Source organism: Pundamilia nyererei, unplaced genomic scaffold (assembly GCF_000239375.1).
Source record: "Pundamilia nyererei isolate P.nyererei 1_Seehausen unplaced genomic scaffold, PunNye1.0 scaffold00088, whole genome shotgun sequence".
NCBI lineage: Eukaryota > Metazoa > Chordata > Actinopteri > Cichliformes > Cichlidae > Pundamilia > Pundamilia nyererei.
In genome coordinates this window covers 126,379-147,646 of record NW_005187489.1, presented here as the reverse complement: position 1 = coordinate 147,646, position 21,268 = coordinate 126,379, and the positions used below count along the sequence as shown (strand labels likewise).

At 42.3% G+C, this 21,268-nt stretch overlaps 1 protein-coding gene across 1 annotated transcript in view; it reads left to right on the top strand.

Moving 5' to 3' along the window:
- Positions 1–9,186, top strand: part of sertad4 (SERTA domain containing 4) — an 18,143-nt gene extending 8,957 nt beyond the window's left edge. Inside the window, exons 2-4 of the mRNA XM_005738926.1 lie at positions 6,073–6,245; positions 7,516–7,634; positions 7,842–9,186. Coding sequence (XP_005738983.1) covers positions 6,092–6,245; positions 7,516–7,634; positions 7,842–8,726 — 1,158 coding nt within the window. The 5' untranslated portion in view covers positions 6,073–6,091 and the 3' untranslated portion in view covers positions 8,727–9,186. The remainder of the gene's footprint in view (positions 1–6,072; positions 6,246–7,515; positions 7,635–7,841) is intronic.
- The last annotated feature ends 12,082 nt before the right edge of the window (positions 9,187–21,268 follow it).

Here is a 21,268-nt window from a genome sequence, read left to right as displayed (position 1 = left end):
TCCAATGGATGATGATCTGATTAGTCGACTAATCGCAAAAATAATCGGTGACTAGTCGACTATCAAAATAATCGTTTGTGGCAGCCCTACATACAGTCACCGGACACTTTTTTAGGTGTACTTGCTCAGTTGCTTATTAACACAAATATCTAATCACATGGCAGCGACTCAGTGTACTTAGGCATGAAGACGACCTGCTGAAAATCACACCGAGCATTAGAATGAGAGGTGATTAGACTTTAAACGTGGCATAGCTCTTGGTGGCAGATGGGCTGCTATTTCCATCTCTAGGGTTTACAGGGAACGTTCGACGTTCAGGGATAAAACATCTCATAGATGTCAGAGGTTAAAGAAAATAGCCAGATCACTTTCAGCTAATAGGAAGGCAACAGCAACTCAGATAATGCAACACAGAAGAGCATCTCTGAGTGCAGAGCACATCAGCAGAAGAGCACACCAGAAGCCAGTCCTGTCAGCTAAGAACAGGAAGCTCAGCTTCCAATTCTCACAGGTTCATTAAACTGGAGTCATGGATTTTTCAAATATTTGAAAAACACGATGCTGTGAGTCATATGTTCCTGGCACACTTTGTGCTCCTTGGTACCAAAGGAGCAACTGAACGTTTTTTTTAAACATGACACCAGATCTCATCATAGGTGTTCAGCCGAAAAATCTGCACCCTGCTCAATCTTTTCCATTAAGAAAAAGAATTGCCAGTACCAAGAGTCCAACCTCGTGCTAGCAAGGTGTACCTAAAAACGTGTATCGATAAATGGACACCTAAAATAACCAACATGAGCCATTTACATAGATAATGAGATGCAGATTTGTATTACAGCAGCAGTTTGTAGGAACAGCAGGAACAATATGTATAGCGTACATATGAACACAAGAAGCGAGACATATCAGTAATTAGATAAATACAGTTTTTATGTAATATTAAATGCATTATATAGAAGCTTTATTTCTAGAACTGTTCAAGTTCTCCAATAAACCTGTCACGGTTCTGTTGTTTCAGGCTGTCGTGTCTCTTTGTCTGATCTCAGACCGACTCTGTGATGTTCCCATTGATGGGCTGCACTATGAAATGAATTTGACCTACTTAGCTTTACCTTGGGGGCTATCAAGGAATGTCAGGATTAATGAACTCTACGACACTAAAACCATAATTAAGATGCACACTAACTAATGTGGAGCTTGTGCCCTTTCATGTAAAAGCAGTGGGGTTTGCTTTGCCCCACTGCCGGTCACAGACGCATTTCTGCGTATTTCTCATGAGAAGGATCAAATGTAATCCATATCCAAAACAAATGTGAGAAATTTTTAAAATCTAATACAGGATGAAGGCAGAAGGAAAGCTGAGGAAAAAACACCAGATAAGTTCTGTTAATGTGTGTCATGGATTCATCTGTAATCCTCTCTATTGTTGGATTTTGTCACTTTATTTAGGCCCAAAGAACAATAAAAAATCCCAGCTGCTACTTACATTTCATAGGATGGTTTACTTGGGAAGTTTAACCTGACATTATAAAGTTTTGTAGTTTCGCTCTTAAGCTCTTCTCCTTGTGGCTGAAGATCACGATGTTAGCTGTACGTTTGCAGCCGTGGTGCAGAATAAATTTGACACCCTAATGGTGTTGCATGATAAATGACTATGTAAGCATGCGACGTGTCCAACACCTTTGCAGAGTACTGTGATAACTGAACACCTCCATAGAAATATGTGTGTCTGAGCACCGTGGTCAGCATTTGTGGTCCTTTCTTGGCTTCCCTTTCAAAATGTTTCAGGACACATCAAGCTGTGTGTGTCTGAGTGTGTGTTCGCCTGCCTGTCTCAACGCTGGAGGGAGGGAGTCAATCACAGCAGCAGAAATCATCCCTGCAGGCGATCTGTCTCCACTCATGACAAGGCTCCTAAGGCACTTATCTTTCGTTCCCTGACTCATACCATCTATCCCGCCCTCCCTCTGTCGCTTCCCCCCCTCAGTCTTCCTTCCTATTCGCGATCACTCTCTGTATCCCTCCCACGGTTTGTCTCGTGCCCTGGCACCGCAATTAACTTCTCATCATCAAAGAGTGTAATGAAAAAGAAGGCGAGATGGAGAGTCAGACAGAGTTAGGGAAGCTGCGAGAGAAGAAAGATAAGAGGGATGGAGCCAGAGGAGCTGTGACTGAACAGAGGTGAAGCACTCACACAATGCTAGCACACACTTGTGCGCACTCAGTTTTTTTTCTTCTGTTTTTTTGCCCCTGAAATGCACACATTCAGAAAAAGAACGGGAGGAGAGATTATTCTTTCCTCGTTCCCTCGTTCCCTGCTTTTATTCCTCAACCCTCCGTTTCTTCCTCCTTCTTCTTTTACAGACACACACACTTGTTCTCACTGCCTCCTCCTCCTCCCCCTCCTTTTCTTTGAAGAACAAGAAGTATTGCTGCACATGTAGGGAAGCTGCTCTGTCGGCATTCTCATTGTTTTTCTTCACCCCCTTGGTTCAGAGAGCTGTCAACTGTGACCGCTGTTGAAAGGATGTCAGCAAGAGACTGAGAGAGGGATTCAGGCGGAGAGGGTGGGGGGATGAAAGAGACGAGCGAAGGAGGGAGAGGGGATGTCGAGATGGAGGTCCCTACGGAGGGCAGAGGGAGTAATGGCATGCTTGTTTCTTTGTGCCCGAGCAAACGTTGCAATAGCAGCGGTAAGGGGAGGTGATGGAGGGAAAAATAGCTGAGGGCAAAAAAGCAGCTTGGGGTGGAGAGATGAGAGGGGCCAAAGCTGCTAATGAAGCATGGCACTAGCGCTCAATAACAGTGACATAATTGGCCTTAGTTGGTGGTCCTCAGGTGTGGAAACCCTCAGCAGTGAAATGCAGTTCACAGAAGTATGATTTGACTAATTTGACAGCATGTTAGAAAATGTGCATAATTTACAATGTAACATGGTGGATTATGACCAAAACCAGAATAGCTGAGTTGCAGGCTCCAGCGGGGAGTCAGAAGAAAACCCTCAAGCTCTTTCTGGCCTGTTCTCCGTCTGATTCCTCCACATGTGCCGACATTAAAATCTGCTTGCTGAATTTCCCCAACCACAGTACCACAGTCTGTGTGCCCGTTACCTCAAATTTAGGGCAAGTGTTTAAAATCATCACTTTCTCCTCCATATATAGTCAAAATTCACCAGCTGCTCCTCTAAGCCTATTTGTGTGTGATGAAGATGGACAAAGCCACTGTGGTGTCACCCAAAATCCTGTTTTTAAAACCTCAAGCATCTTAGGGAGACTGCATCCATACTTGAACTAACAGAACCATAATTTACAAAATGAATATTAAGTAAGTTGCATTAAGTTGGCTTCAAACAAGAAGTTGAAATGATTAAGTAGGACAGCACTCTCCAAGTTTGTCTCCTTTCTGAGCTAACATGCTTTGCAGTAAATTTCTTTGTTCATTTAGAGGCTGCAGGGAGTCCTTCATCTCATTTCTTCAGCTTCCCAGCCCTTTTTTTTCTTTTCAAATCAAATTTGTTCCCAAATGTTCAGCGATTGCTGGACTGATGTTGGTTGTTGGACGTCTCGCCCAACCGTATCATCCTGACCTTATCTGTCTAGGATATATCCTGCCTCTTTCCCAGTGTCCCAGTGTCATCTCCCTCCAACCTTAAGTGGATAAGCAATTAAAAAGATGGGTGGATGTGTTTTCCTTACATACCTTTACAAATGTCACTTTTTCATTTTCATTTGTTCCACACAAAATATTTTGTCTACTATAATCATCTTTAGTTTTACATGTTTCTCCCATTTGTACACTTTAATGTACTTTATATACACTTTACCAATATCCAGTGTTCTCTTCTGCTTTTGCGTAGCATGACTATTGAAATCTTGAAAAACTGTGACCGTTCATAACAGGCGGATCCAGCAGACAGGAGCACAGCCCGGGACAGAAGCTAAAGCCATGTGAACTGGTCAGCAGCAAAGTGGATTTTAGCTGCCTAAAAGAAATCAATATTGGTCTAAGTGTGTGCTCTATTTAGTACATTTTAAAACTGACAAAAACAGCACTTTAACCTCAAAAGAGACTGGTTGTGTCACTGTGTGACTTTTTTTTATTAGTTTGAAAGCAAAGCTGCAAAAAGTGACGCAGCTTTGTTGAAGAAGTGATTTATGAAAAGCCAAAGTACGAAAACATAAATGAGATTGTCTAATTCTGCAGGTCTGAAAATATGTGATATGATGAGGAGAGACTATTGATCTTTGGTGTTACTCCTGTCTTCTCAATGTTGGTCGATTCCAAAGAGTGTGTACTCTCACCGACTTTTAGATGTTTTCGCGTTTACCCATCGCGAGGCAGTGGACGTTTAAATGACCCTCTCTAGGTCACAGCTTTGCAAAGAGGCTGAGTTTCATGCAGTGACAGTAATTCAGTGGATTGCCAAACACAGTTTTTTGGTTTGTTTTGTTCTCTCTTGATGTTTGCATTTACATTTTTCCATTGCAAGCTTAACCACTTGTTGTTCTCTTGTCTGTATCAGCTTAATTTCCTAAATATGCACTTCACTTTCATTGACCCCGCTGGCTATTTCTTCCGATGCTGCAGCTCGTGCAATCGCGGCGACGTGTAAATCCTGCCGTCATGAGGTCGTAGCTCACAGGGGGTCTTGTTCATGAGTGAGGATAAAATGGAGCATAAAATTAACTACATTGCCAGATTGCTGCAACAACTGCAGTGGTGTAGAAAAAAAATAGCACAAGACTGGCAATGTTGAGTTTTAAAGCATGTCTGCTGTATGCACCGCCGTTGTGTGTAATCCATTACTCCCCGGGGACGAGTAGATTGGATTGGTGAGAGCAGCTCTGTCTGAGCTGATGTTTCGTTGGCTTTAGGTGTGCCTGATTAGTCAGTTAAAGGCAAACGCTAGAAAAGCTGCACAGAGAAATAAAACTGTTCAGCCAAGCAAAACTGGGAGCTTATTGAAGCGGACATTTTAATCAGCTACCCAACAGGGGTGAGGCTGAGATGGTGTCGCCTCAGTTTGGTCTGTCAGGATGGATTGTGGGCGATGATATCTGTTCGAGCGGGCAGGTGGAGGAGGGGCAGGAGAAGCTTTGAGGAGGAAAGGTGGTGACAAGGAGGTCCGGCAGCTGATAACTCAAACAGCTGGCTCTGCATTCTGCATGAAGGGGGGAAAATATCAACAGTGAACCAAATGACAGCCATTCACTGTGATCAAAAGAGCGATTCGGCGTCTCTCTGCTGATTCGCAGGATCACAGACAGATTTTGGCTGTCGGGCCACTCGGCATCTTCACAGTAGGGCTCTGTTTTCAGATTGAAAAAGCTCAGTTGGCAGGTTACTGCTGCTCGCTGCCAAGTAATATCTTGGTGTCTTAGCGGCGTCACTTCAGTTTCAAACGTAAGGTGGTGCAGAGTGAAATATTTTGTTCTGTTCACACTTAATTCAGCATTAATAAGAATCAAATAAGCGCAGTGCCTGTTGGAAACATGTTGTCAAATCGTATGCCCTGTGCTCCGGTCCTGCTGGCACCGCGCACGTCATCTCCTTCGCTTCCTAGATTATCATGTTGTTGACACAATCTTCCCAGTGTGATTTGATGTGTGGGATCCATTTCACCGAACAAATTGGTGTCAAACATCTCGCCAAGTCTCCCACCAACTAATCAATAGGGAATTCATGGTGTGAGTGGGTGTCATTTCTCCATCTGTCCCTCGCTTTACAGAACTGCGCATATAACGGAGCTGCCAACCATCTGCCAATTTTTAGCGCTCGCCATTATTGCCGTTCAGATGTGTCATGCAGCTCGAACAGAAGCTGGTTACTCCTCCACGCAAAATCAATGTATTTGGCAGCATCAGATAAACAGCTTGTTAACATTTACTGCGTCATTAGGGGAACATATGCAGAGCGCTTGTGAGATTTATGGAAACCGGTTCATTATTAACCGCTAATAGTGGATAAACCAAACTCAGTTTATCATTCTGTTTCCAAATACTGCGTAAGTTGATGTGATGTCTTTATAAGTGGAGGCTGAGCTTGGTCGTTCTTTTATTCTGTTTATTCCAGACCTGATTAGGAGAGAGAGATGACCCTTGTTTTGTCCATGAATCCTTTCCTGGACCCAGAGGGAGACCCTCCGCTCTCCACTTACCAGCCCATATGGGAGTCGGAGCGCTGCACTAAGACCTGCCTGTCAAACCCCGCCCCGCCATGCAGCTCCGAAGAACAATTCACTCCAGGTACACACAGACTGATGTTTGCACAGTTAAGTTGTTTATTCAAACTTGCACAATTAAAGTTGTTGAGTAAAACAAGCAGAGTTAAAACAGTTGTGTGGCCACGCTCGACCTTGTAATCTGAGCCATCTGCCCAAGCCTCATCAAGGCGACTTGCTCTCCAGGAACCAGAATGTAAGCATGCAGCGCTTCTTATGGGAGGTTGTAGCAGATGCTGTTGTGTTGAGCGGTCAGCTAATTAACATGGTAGCAGGCTGGCATGTGCTTCTTAGTTCCATTTTAATTTGGAGCCCACTCATAAGACAAAGACCCTGCAAAAGCTTCAAAAGATATGTTGGTATTTTAGTCTTGCATTAGACAGATGTTTCAGCTAAAGTATTAACTCTGACTCCGACCTTTCTCTGACCCTGGTCTCTGAGGTTTTGTCCCCTGACTTCACCCCAAGAATAAAAAAATTTAGTCGGGGTCGCCTCACAAAGTTTCTGTGTCTCTCTTTGGCACTTCTGAAATCTTAACATGTATTTCAGTGTCTTAAACATCCCCATAGTGTGCACATTAATTCCAATATAAAAATATTTCATTTATATTTACTATTTTTGGCTTCTGCACAAACGCCTGCAGGGACAGTTTACCCCCAAATCAAATTGATCTGTTTTTGCCTCTGGCCTGTGGTGCTGTTTATAAATCTAGATTATTCAGGTGTGAGTCACGTAGTGTTGGAGATACAGAGATGTCTCTTTTCGCTCGCATACGAGGCAGATGACACTCAAGCTTGCAGTGCTTAAAGCGACCCAAAATACAGCAGCAGTGTCTCTTTGCAGAAATCACGAGACCTGATTACTCAAATAAATATATAACAAATCAGCTCCACAAACCTTGTTGTGAGTAGTTTTATGTATTTTAAAGGCAACTGCAAGGTTTGTGGATTTGTTTAGTAACCATGTCGTAGGTTCTAAAAAGAGACACCGCTGCTGACTCTTTCAAATGTACTTTTGGCATGATAGCACGTGCCAGCTGCGTCCAATATATTCAACAGAAGGTGGATATCTCTACTGTGGATTTCTACGAAACTGGGCACCTCAGATGAAATAATACAGCTGGATAAACAGCACGACAGGCTGGACTGGGAACTGTTCCTTTAAGTAGCAGGAGTCTAAATATTCTATATTCAGTCGGTGATTAATGTTAGCTAATGTCACGCAGTAATGGTGAAAACTTATAGTTCATCAGTGCAAATGATTAATGGTGATATTCTCTCTCCCTCTCTGCGCAGAGTCATCCTGCAGACGAGTTCCTGATCATATTTCAATGTCGAGGATCGCGTACTTCAAGAGGAAGTTTGTTGATGATGATGATGAGGCACCCTTTAGCTTCAGGACATACTGCCAGACTGTAAGTATTGGTACAAACACACTGAGACAGAATAAGTGGAAAGACTGTTGAAAAGTGAAGCGTTTAGTTTATTCCGAAACACAAACTTTACAGTATCAGTGCTGTTTAATGCAAATATTTTTAAGTCCAGCTATTTCCGTCTCTGTATTTTGTTACTAATTGAGGCAGGTCACTGACAGGTAGATCTAATGGAAAACTGTCCTTCAGGTTGCACCGGTTCTGGAGGAGCGTGCCCACGTGCTGCGCCTCTCCCTGGAGAAGATGCGATTCATCGACGACCCCGAGGCATTCCTCCGCCGCTCCGTTCTTGTTAACAACCTCCTTCGGCGTCTGCGAGCAGAGATCCTCCTCCAGAGCACTGACTGGTGCTTTCCGCCCAACCCAGCGTTTGCCTCTGGCCCTTGCATCCTGCCTCCCAGCACTAACCCCGCTCACCAGGCACTCCACAGAGCAGTGCCCGCCCGCATCTGCTTAGCGCCCCAAGCCGGGCCGCCCTTACGCAAACGTTTCCGAATGGTCCGTGGGGGACAGGGGGATCTTCGCCCTGACTGTGCCCAGACATGCTGCTGCATCTACGCCGCGGCGGCCGCCGCAGGACACTACCTCCACCTCCCATTCTCCATGTACGATGCAGCGCTCTCCTGCTCGTCTGCACCGCACTCCTCCTCGTTTTTTCAGCTGGCCAGCCATAGTAAGTTAGGGCTGGCAGTGGCCGTGGATGATCGTGATGATGAGGATGACGATGTTGAGGAAGAGGAGGAAAATGAGGAGGAGGAAGAAGAGCGGGAGGAAGAGGAGGAGGACGAGGAAGACGATGATGAAAGAAGACAAGCGGGGCCTTCGGTTGATGTCGTTAGCAACAAATCAAGCCAGAAAAGTAGGACTAGGACCCTGCTAGGTGATGCACACGGGAGGACAGAGGACAGCTGCATGACAGATAGGGTGGAAGAAGAGGAGGGAGAGCAGGAGGAAGAAGAGGAGGAAGAGGAGGAGGAGGAAGAAGGCGTGAGACAGTGCCAGTGGGACTGTACTGCAACAGAAAGAGGGCCACACAAGCTGAGCTTTTGGCATCGGAGGGCTCACAGACAATAATTCAATAGCATTCTAAGTCTCCTAAAAATGTAATGATGACGACAACTGTCTCATAACAGATTAAGGTGGAAGCTACCTACACTATAGAAATGCCAAGTCAGCTTTATTTTAATGGGTTATTATACTTCAGGGTACACAGACACAGCTGTCATTAGCATTAGTGAGATGAAGAAAAACAGCCTCTTCTTGGCCTCTGTTGGCACTGCACACATTTCTCAAACAATTATAAAGACCAAGGTCACATATGGCGGGGTCTTAGGTCCCCAAAGTGAAGTGAAGCTTGCTATTGCACTGTCTGCAAGACCATTTTCAAGCCCCACAGCACAAAGCATAAGGTCTCAAATGGGGCTTTTTTATTGGTGCGACGGTCTCGTTTCAGGACCCTAAACAAGCCTATGAAATAATGGGTTGTGGATCTGGGAGTGTGTGTTTGCTTCTGTGTGTGTGTTTGCAACATAATATGTAGCATTTAAAAAAAAACTTGATTCTGAGCTGTTGTTTTTATTAATAAATCGGGGTGGGGGGGGGGGTCACACATGATTATGCGTGACTGCTGATTTTGACGCTGACTCAGGCTATGGCGCGCGACTGTGCGGCGGCGGCGGCACAATATCGTTTATTCTTCAGATTACTTTAAAACAACACAATCATGAACATTGTTAAATCACATTTTCAAAGTGCCTTAGTGTTTTTATAGATTCATGTATATGGCGTGTTTATGTATTTGTTCTTGTTTTTAATGTAGCTATCTCGCATTCCAAGCGACTGCGTTTGACTAAAACAGGACACGGGCATGTAGTTAAATGCAGGGATGTTAAAAAAATGTTCAACTAAATTTAGACACCTGAAAAGTGTTTTTGTTTTTTTTGTACTTTGGAATGCATGTTTTCTAGCACCTCCTCTTCTGACAAAGCACAAACGTTCTGCAAACTTTGAAGGAGCGATGTTTAAGCCTTTAAATGCTAAATGTTTAAAGACCTCATTTATACTCGTCATATCCGACCGGGGAAGGTTTGTTGTTGGTTTACCAAAAATCACATGAATCTAAAAAACATAAAACTGGATCACACACTCGGAATTTAAAGATTTTGTTGACAGCATGATAATTAGATCCTGTAAATATATATAGAGCAATGTTGGTTTTGTTTGTTTTGTTTTTTTTTAAAGATTTCTGGTTGGATGGTGGATTTGTTTCCTTTGCACAGATCCAGTCCTCCCATTTATGGTGTTTATGGTCAGCTGTATGACACGCTAACTGCTAACACCTTCTGATTTAATCTCTTGAAAATAAAACAATAAGTATTTTCCAAAATGATGAACTGTGATTATGACTGAACTCTGAAAGTATGCCCATCCTCTCGAGAGTCACGTCTGTGTATGTGCCCTCAAGTTTTCTTGCGTCTTTGTGCATCGGAAATCAAGCACAATGTACTCAAAGCACATTGATTGGGGAGAAATATGTCAGGCCAATGTGAAATACATACACTTGATTCAAAACTAAGGACAGGCACTGCACCAAACCAGCTCTCACACTTAGGAGACTAATCGTGGGGGTCTTGTTTGATGCTGTGTCTCGTTTGCGAATTCTGAGGATCAGAAACTGAAGCCAAAGCTGTTAAAAAAAAAAGGACATAAAATATCCAGTTGTTGTAATTTCCTTTTTCCCATGATAATGACCTTAAGGCCCAAAGGATTTGGATAGATACATTTACATTGTTAGGTCGAGTCACCCACATTCAACCGGAAAAAAAGGAATTTAAAACACCGAAACCCATTCACTATCAGCGGTAATCTTAAAAATGGAAGACGGAGCAATGTTTTTGTGTGAATCGAGAACATGTAACTGCATTGTCTTATTAAAAATAACAAAAGAGCAAGCCTGCTCTGGTAATTTTGTGTGATGTTCTGTGACAAGTGTAAAGCTCAGTAAAAGAAATGTTGAAAAAACATCGCCGCCTCTTTTATTCTTTTTACATCACGCTGATCCTCGCAGCTTTTTTAAATACGACAATGCAGCGGGGGATGTGTGTGTGAGTTCCCGGTTATTGAATTGCTTCCCGTTCTGTCTGCTGTTCAGTGGAGTGCGGTGCCGCAGCACACCGCTCTTGCCAAATGTCTCTCAGGTGTCACTTTGCTGTTCAATTCATGTTAATTTTTTTGACATTACGCTCGGAGCAGTCACCTCCACACTTCTCCCTGCGCTCCCTGGCACACCTATTGTCCCTGCAATGCAACATTCACATAAAGCGTCTGCTTCCTTTAAACCCCACAGATAAGACAGGGACATTTTCAAAATATACACAACCACATTTGTGATTTTAAAAAAGCCTCCAGTACTTGCATATTTCTCTTTTCCATTTCTCTTGTTAAGCTTTAAGTTAAACATTCGTTAAATAGAGTAATGGCGCTTCATGTGTGTAGCCTCTAATTACTGGATTATTGCTAATGCTGTGCAGATTTTTCTATGACATTGCTACTGGTTGCTTGAAAGCAGCAAAGCCATTGTGGCTTAGAGTTTCCATGTGAGTGTGTGTCAGTAGGATGTAACAGTGTGAAGCTGGGAGGTTAAATCGCAGGTCTGAACATCTTGACAGCTCTGTTGCGAGGTGAGGATGGGAGATCATCTTTTCATGGCACTTCTGCTGCAGGGGTGTTTGGATCCTGCTGCTCAGCCTGGCCTCATCCCTCTCTCTGCTTCCACTTCAGATCACTCACTGTTACCGTCTCATTTTACACTTTCTGTCATTGGACAGATAAATATTATTGCAAAAGAAACATACAAAACTGAAATCATCGCTAAAATAATGTTTTTATGTTGTATAAAGGAAAGCACACCTTCTTTAACTTGTAAGGTTTTACATGTCAGAAGACAATGAAACCTGGTCATTATCAGGTCTTAAAATTAGGTAAATGCAACTTCAGTTGAACAAACTATATTACACCATGTGCTTATTTCATTTATTTACCTAAATCTATGCCAAACAGAAACAGTGTGTGAAAATATTAGAGCACTCTCACTGCTTCCAGAGCAATTAAGAGGACAAGTAACAGCAAATCAAATGCATTTGATTCATTGACCATTAATGCGAGCAAACAGAGGTTTTGGCAGTTTGCCAGCCTGAAGCATTCAGGTGTGTCAACCTGGGAAAGGTTATAAGAGAATGTAAAGTCCATCATTTTGCAGGAGAAAGATTATTCACAAGTGAGAAACATTCTTGACAACTGCTAATCTTCCCAGGAGTGGACAAAAACACTGCCCAAGGTCAGCCTGCAAAACTGCAAAAAACCCAAGAGCTCCATCTCAGACTCTACAGGTATGTTAAATGCTAAAGTTCATGAGAGTACACAGATGAGCCCAAAGTGAAGCGAAACGTTTGGCAAAAACCAAACAGCCTATCAGCTCAAACACCTCAACCCAACTGTCGGCACGATGGGGAACAACTGATGATTTGGGCATGTTTTGTACCCATGGGACCCCAAGACCTTCCAGTCACCGAACTCCTCTGTATACCAAAGAATTCACTTGCGTCTTAGCATTTCCTGGTTAGATTTCAGTGAAATCTCTTAAAGAATGGCCTCAGTCATGTTCAGACTCTCAGTCTGACTGAAATGCTGTAGGCCTCAGGAGGTAGAGCAGGTCACCTACTGATCGGAAGGTTAGTGGTTCGATTCCTTGCTCCTCCTCTAGTCGGCATGGACAAGATGGGCAAGATACTAATCCCAAGTTGCTCTCCGATGCATCCATCGGAGTATGAATGTGTCTGAATGTAGTTAGGAAGCACTAAGCATAGAAGAAAGTGCTTGGATGAATGGGTGTGATTGGGTGAATGTCGTACGTTGTTTAGAGTGCTTTGAGTACTCCGGGAGAGTAGGAAAGCCTTATCTAAGAATCAGTCCATTTATGAGAGCCGTGCATGAGCTACAAAAAACAAATAATTCAAGTTGTTGCTACTAAAGTTGTTACTGATCTACTGAATGAAGATGTGTTTTTTTTTTCAAAGGACTGTATGTAACGTAAAATTACTTAATTATTAAATTTAGATAAGCTGTATTTAATTTTCAATCATTTATGGTTTTTAGATAACCATTGAAGCAATTTTTAGCTAACCTATTAAAATCATTTATCTTTAACTGACAGTTTACTAATTCTAATTACATGATTCATCCATTACTTTTAGCTATTTCAACAATTTTATCAAATCCCATTTTCCCATTTTCTCTTATTCCTTTATTTTCTCATACATGTGACTGGAAGTCATTATTTCACATGATACATGATACGCTGTTAAATTGTTTTCTTTCCAAACTCTTTGTTCTCACAACATTTTCTTATAAAACTCAACATTAGGAATTTGGACAAATCTCATATTAAAAAAAACATTGTCCAACTACTGTGTATTTGTATGTGTGAATGCCACACTTACACTTTCGTACTAACGCAATTCTGCCTGTGTCCCTTTACCAACACCCACCCCCACCCCCCCCATGCCTAAGGCAAAGACGGGGACTTACCAAATACCACACTCATCCACGCACGCATAAACACAGACACATGAATATCGCCGGGCGAGTACTGAGGAGAGGGGAGCCGTCATTTGTCAACAAGGAACTTTGGCAGCTCACAGTTGCCATGGGAACTGTCTGTTGCCGAGGACTGGTTTTGCATCACAAGGTCCTCAAATTGGCTCCAAAGCCTCGGAGGTCCCACCCCTCCTCCACCCGGCTCACCTCCATCTCTCAGAGCTTCAAACATATTGTCAGGTTTTTCTTTTCTCCTCCGGTTTCTTTTTTCTTCTTGCTTTGCCGTCTGCTGCATTTCAATCCCCAGTCAAGTTTTCTAATTAGCAAGGACAGCGATCGATAGATAGATAGATAGATAGATAGATAGATAGATAGATAGATAGATAGATAGATAGATAGATAGATAGATAGATAGATTCTTACACATCAGGGATCCCTTTAAACCAACAATCACAATACACAGTTTAAAATAACAAGGACTACAGCAGTGATTTGCCCTCTGCAAGTGCTTACAGATTGTTATGCCTGAATTTTCATCCATGTCACCGCAGCTCAAGCCCAACAAGTCGATCCCCGTAGGATCAATTTGATTCAGCTTACATAACATCCACAGTTCTCTGGCTGTTGTTGATGTTTCTGGGTCTCTCCCTCCAGCATAATGCGCCTGCATTTCAGGGCTCAAAGAAGCTGTTGGTGTTTGATAAACACTTGTAATGTGTAGGATTGTCCTCAATCCTGGACTGTGAAGCACGTCCCCTTCACCACTCCAGTGGATATTTCACGGTGCCAAGACAAAGTTTGCAAGACGGAAGATGAAAGAATGGTTTTATTGGGTAGGAAACCTGACTTTGGAGATGGCTGGTCTCAGCTAACCACGTTTTTCTCAGTGTTGTTCTGAATGGGGCAAACAAAGCTGATGCATGATAACACAGACTGGTGACAAAAGCTGTGCAGTGACACTGATTGGCTCATGAGGATACTTGAGATCTAATTAGCCTGTTTGAGTAGACTAGAGACTGTTTTGTTGCTTCGTAAATGATCATGCTTATTTGTTTAGATCTGGTTTAAAGAAAAGAAGAAACAAAACACTGGACAATAAATTTTTATTTTCACATTACAAGCTTGCTGAGCTCCTCAAAAGGTCCTCGGTGACTAATGTTGAACTTTCAAAAACTGCAGTTCCTCTAATGACCACTTGGGGCTGGCTTCAGAAGCAAGTCAATCCACGTATCCATGTTAAAAGCCATTAACATTATATATAATTGGATGCAAGGCCTAATTACTCTTTATCATGATGCGGTAACACAAACATTTCCCTTGTGAGATCAATAAAGTATCCAACTATCTATGGCCTTTTTATGTGATGTGTAGCTGTCTTGTGGACATAAGAGCTGCCCATTCGGTTTTCCAGTAGGGACTCTGCGCTCTAAGATCTTTGACTAATTTTATATTTGACCCAAGATAACATCATTTTCAATATTACACAGAAACACCTTGCTTTCCAACTACAAGGAGCATTGCAGTGGCCGAAACGGAAACTAAAAGATTACCAAACAGCCCACACACCAACTTTGTCATTTATTAGATTTATTAGAGTCCCCTTGTGTTTTTGCCCCCTTGTTTAAGTCCCCCTCGCTCTTCATGTGTTTCAGTAACGTCTTTGTCTCCTATCTCCTCCTCTTGTTTACACTCAGGTTCTCCTTGTGTCTCTGTCCCAAGTCCCTCTCTGTCTTTATGTGTATATGTCCCTTTTCTGTTCCCATGTTCCCCTCATGTTTATTCTTTATCTCCTGCCTATTATGTTTATCCATGTTCCCATGTTCCCTCGCTCCCTCTCTCTCTCACAGCAAGCTTGCGAGTCCCAGGTTATGTCTCTCCATGTTTACTGTTTTATTTTGAAGGCCTTGTGCTCCATGTTCAGTGTGTTTAGTGTTGCTTCCCCTGTGGCCTCGCGCTCATTTGTATCAGCTGTTTCCCCATGTGTTTCCACTTCCCCTGATCACCTCCACTTGCTCCAAGCCAGTGTGCAAAAATGGAGCTCTTTCTGCTTGAAATGTATTTTTATGAAGTGGATGAAATTACAAAACTGGTGAGCGGTCCTGGTGTTGAGGAAAGACCGTGCTGGTGTGGCCAAAAAACACCTTTAACTGTAAACCTGCCAGCTGAAAGCTGCAAAGACATGACTGGAGACGCGACAATTATCCTCAACAGGAAATAGATGTCAGTTTGACATTTGTGAAGTTGGAGATTTGTGGTCAAAGTACACAGTGCAACTGGTCAGATCAGGATGTTGAGGGAAGGAATGAAACACAGCAGCTGTATCCATCTGGAAGTGCCTAAGAAGATGATCCTGAACAGGAGATCAGCCAGATCCAAATTAAGGTAAGGTTTTCTCTTTTTCATGGGCCAGTTGGCAGTTTAATTCATGAGTGGGTATGGATTCACAAGTCTGATTCAGACTGGTTCCAGATCTGTCCAAACTCGTTCCTTCAACTTGACTGTATAAGCAACAGCAGTATACTAAACACTGCAGAGTATTTCCACACACATTTCAATCTTCCCTTGTCACACAACACAAGAGAGCGAAAAGGAGCACAAATATACGACTCTAAATAAAAGTTAATGTGGCTAATGTCACCAAATAAAGGAATTAACAGGAGTTTCCACTTGGCTGCGTAAAGGGAATGAATTGTTAAAGTGGATGATGCCAGTGTGTCTTTTGTTTGCTGAATATGCTGCTTTCAGTGACAGAACACAATTGTCATTTAAGGTCTTGCATATTAAACGTGACATTAATTACATTAACGACAGTTCATTAGTAACCTTTGCGATGCTTCAGCATTCAGACTCTGGCATTTAATTTCTTCTCTCGTTGGTCTTTAATCGCTGTTAAGTGTTGCTCTGATAGTGCAGCAGGGGATTGAGAGTCAGCCGCTCTCGTAATGTGAAGCAATATAAGCTTCCAGCATCCAGCTGCGAGTTTGAGGAGTAGCAAAATGAAGGGAGGAGGGCAGTGTGAATGGCCACACCCTGTCTGAAGACTGATACCTTTGGCAGTAATTCAAGTTTCCTTGTTGAGGCCCTGAATCGCTCTTCTTGTTTCAGCATGTAGCAGCAATGAGGTCTGACGGACCTGAGAGGAAGAATGAGGTTAAATGTTGGAGGAGGGGAAAGATTGCCCGAGAGCATCCACAACATGTCCTCCTTTAACCTTGTTCTATATATGTTCTGCCGCATTCCCCGTTTTTTCCACCACGCTAACTGTACAACCCCTGAGATCAGCTGTTAAGCTACACATCTCTCCACCCCGGCCCACCGTCCTATTTCCTCAGGTCATGTCCTTTACTGTTCTGCACCACGGCTGCTTTGAACTGTCTGGAAAATATATATAGAATCATGAAGGGCGAGGATGGGGCGACAGAAATATTATGTAGTGGGGCCGCTAGCTTTGATGTAACCTTTTAATCTTGCTTGTACCAGCCATTTTCACTCTTTACGTCTGAATTTCAAATGCCAACCTTTTTTTCTTTTTTCTCTCGCTCCTCTTCTTGGCTGCATTTGTCACATGGAGAAAGGCAGGTCATCTGTGCTTGATTAATGCCATTCTATTGGTCTCTGGACTTGTTGTCTTTGACCCCAAGCACGATTTTACTGGCACTGTGTTTTGAAAGTGCATGTGAGGGGTGCAACTGAGCTGAAAGAAGTTAGCGGGTCATTTGAGCGCACAAACTGGTCAGTGGTCAAATTCAAATTGGTATTAAACACTTCCCTTTACCACCAGTCATTGTCACATGATTGTCAAGGGCCACAGCACAGCGGAAGATGCCTACAGATGCAGGGAAGTTTACTGGCCGTTGCACTACCATGAGTGCCCACTAGGACAAATATTTTCATGGTAACCTTCTGTTTCAGTAACTATCAAATGGAAAACTGAAGCCATCAACTGATTATTTGTTGAACTTGACTTAAAGTGTCTGTCTTGTTAAAAAAACAAACAAAAACAACAACAACATTCTCACTGGGGTTTAAAGAGTGTTGTATGTGAGACATGGATCCAAGCGATGGTGCGAGAAATTCATGCGCAAAACATGAAACACCTCTGAAAGCCTCGCTCGAACATCTTGAACCGCTCAGTTTTATTTACAGTTGATATATCCATAAAAAGTCTTTTTCACATGCGATCAGAAAATTTCACAGAGGTTCATCACTGTCACCACTCACTGTATCCATACACGTGTAAATAAAGACTTAGAGCTTTCCCTGTGCCAGCATTCATCAAGGCAAAAACATGACTCAGACTGCCCTCTGAGTCATTTCTACAGCTCTTCTTAACCTCAAATACCCCGAAACTCCAGACTCTAATTGGCACTCGAACTAAATTCTTATTAGTTGGTTTCTTTGTCTCCTGTGTTTCTGTGGTTTAGTTCAGAATTATGGTTCCCAGTGTAACCAATTAAAGTGCAGAAAAACAAGAGAGAGTGCATAGAGATGGGTCAAAAGTACATTGCTGAACTATAAAACATATCATTACAGTGAGCGTGCAGTGATTCTTGGGTGGGCACTCACAATACTGATGCGCGAAATGGTTTTCACAGCAAGTTACAACAGCTATTCTTACCTCGCATTTAATTTCCAGTTATACCCAAGCCATCTTTTAAACTAACACAGGCACAATTATCACTTTCATTCTTAGCGAGCGATACGTAAACCAGTGCCTGTGCACCCATTTAGAAAAAGGAAAAGCAAACAGCATTTTAAAAGTTTTTTTTAAAAAAGGACCAATTTATCAATGGTTTTCTGAAATGCAGCAGCTAAACTGATACACAGAGTAGGGAGCGTTGTTAACAACACCCTCTGCAAATTTAGTGCAAATGGAGTTTGGTTAAATTTCCTGTCGCGCTTTGAATTTCCAATACAAGGGACTCGTCTCGCAATGCCATCGGGACTCGGAGTATGTTCCCTCAGTCGTTGCCAACTCAACGAGTCGGCAAAACCTGATCAGATTTATGAAAAAAGTAGAAAGTTTGAACTGCAACGTAAAACTAGTGCTAGCAGAAAGACTGTCACGAGTCCCACTCGAAACATTTCCTAGTTTCAAAGTAACCACGTTTACCAAGTTTAGCTTCAGCACTGCACAGACAACAATGCTTTGCGAATGGGTGAAAGACAAATAATGCTAGAGCTATTTAATTATTCTGCTCACTAACAAGCTAGGTAAGTGTCACATCACAGTCAATAATAAGATAGCTATGGCATTTTAATAATACAGCAAAGAATAATACAGCATTTATAAAGCAATTAATAATAAAGCAATTGACTTGCTTTAAACAATCTAATATTTTAGCTAAGGATAGCATCACCATCCTTTTAGGGGTGGCAAGAATGATATATTGTGGTATCTCTACTATTTTCACAAAAAGGTATGTACAGTTTTATGCAGTGACTCAAACTGTTAATGGTTAACTTAAGCTTACATTCTTGGTGTTGTGGTGGTTATTTCAGCTAGACTATGATTCTTGTGGATGTGTGATGGTTTCTAGTGTTTGTGTGGCCAAGAAAGGTGTAAAGGCTTAGCTATTAACAGGCCACCGTGACTGAGACTCATGTAGCAATTAATGACTCACAGTCAGTGTTCCTGTCTGGGGCTGTTTTCCAAATGTTAATAAAAACCCGTGTTCCTGTAGCTGTGACAATGTGTCAAAAATGCAAAATTTAAATCCCTCACAGTGACAATTCCCGAGTTAATTTATTACAAAGTTATTGCAAAACTAAATAAAACTAAACAGATAATAAGACTTTGACAGAGTCTACATGCAGCTTAGAAGCCCCCAACTGGAAAACATGAAGCTGTTAAGTAACATGTTAGCATTCCCTTTGTAAGCTCAAACCATCACTATGTGGACAGTCTCACTGAGCTTGCATGGCTGAGTCTTAGATCCTTCATTATCCCCTGGACAGGAACTGTTAAATAGACTGCCATTGATACAGCTTTTGTTCTCAATTTGAGCAGTAAAACCAACTTTTGCGCACAAATATTTCAACATGCAGACTAGGCGAGCCAGAGATCAAAACATGCACTTATGGACATGGAAAGTATAATGGAGGCCTTAGTCCTATCAATTAACTAGGCTACAGTAGTTATATTGAAATCCATTGTTGGGCTTTGGTATTGTCAGTTTCATTTTTCTCAGGCAAACATCAGTATTTCCCAGTTTTTCCCTAAATTCTCTAAAAATTTCATTCAAATCCTCGACCACTAAAAGGTTTAACAGTCCTGTAGGCACACATGAATTGTTATATTTTAACAGAAAACTCTGAGATAAGCGCATGAGCATTAATTGACTTCATGCAGGGTTAACTTCTCCCACTCCATATTGTTTAAAGGCTTATATGCAGATGTTACTTTAATTCTTCTTTAACATTTAAACTGCATGGAAACTTCAAGCATCTCCAGGAGTAACGTGTGTGTGTGCGAGTGTGAGTGTGTTCTGTACACCACTGGGAAAACTCACCAGGTGGCTTGAGTTAGGAGAATGGCTGTAGTTTCACTGGTGTGTAGAAATGTATACGCCCCCCCCCCGTCTAAGTCAAACCCTTTGCCGCTCTCTTTGGGGCCCTCAAAGCCTCCAAACAATAGATGTAGTGTACTCGAGACTGTCACTGAAATGACCACTGCGAGAGCTTGCCTGTGTTAGCCTGCTTTGTCCCCATGTTAAAGTGACATCTGTATGTTCATTTCCATGTGCATTCTGGTTCGTTTGACAGTGTGTGTACACACTTTTTGCCATTTCTCAGTGAATTAAAGAGGCATTCTTTGAGCAGTGGGCGGCCCAGAGGAAGCACAGGGGCTTTCAGATGGTGTGGCAAGGTCGCTGTTTGACTTGGACAGCCTGGCTGTTATTTCTGTCTAACCTGTGGCAAGCTGGCAACACTCTCTGAAAGGAACCTGGAGGACTACCGGGAGGAAAACTAAGTGTGTAGTGTATGAATGGGAAGTGGCAAGATACAGACAGAAAGAGACGGAGACCTCACACACCAGAAAGTTAAACTAGAGTTTAACCAAAGGGGGAAAAAAAACAAACCGAATCAACGAGGCCCAGCGAGTCATAGCTGTTATGACTGTGTGTAACATGTTAATGTTAATGTGTTTCTACGGGAGTACCAGTGTGCCTATGAACATAAAAGGGCTGCGTGCATGTGTGTGAGTATTAATGATGGTGGTACAGCTTCACAGTAAGGCCACAGCAGTGTTTACTGAGCTATAAGTGGACACACAAGCTACAGTAGGGAGATTTGACTGCTGCACACACAAACACATGAGCGAATAGCCAAACAGAGTGTGTCTTCCATAGAAAAATATAATCTAACCAGCCAACATGTTAACATCAATTATACCTTGACTAACTATATACAAAGTGTAAAGTCCAGAGGCTGTTATGAATAAAGTCAAGCCTGATTTCATGGAAAAACATGAAATGGTACTGAAAATACAATGTTTATGTTCATGAAGAAGTTTACAAATTATCCTCTCACCTTTTTTGTTAAAGACAAATTTTAATCCAAATCACCATCTTGGGCTCACTCTAACCATGTATCGTTGTTGTCTCAACATAGCTGGGAATTAATTAGAACACCAATACAAAAGAAAATGTATCAGTTCAATGTGGACTGTGTGTGGTCTCTTGTGTGGACACGATGAGTTACACCAAATATAGTCTTACACGATTAATCCTGGCTGTCAAACAAATCTGTTTAAAGAAAAATTTAAAGAAGGGAAACAAAGACATGCAAATGTCTTTTTTATGGTTATACAATCAGTATCTCATGGTTCATATAAGAGGATCTAACTGAACCACAGCAACACAATACTGCTGTTAAAATTTCCCAGCCTTGATAAATATACAATATTATTACACATGACCAGATTTAAGCACTGTGACAGACTGGTGACCTGCCTCTCGTCCTATAGCAGCTACGATAGGCTATAGCCCCCTGGCAACTCTGAATTGGATAAATGGAAG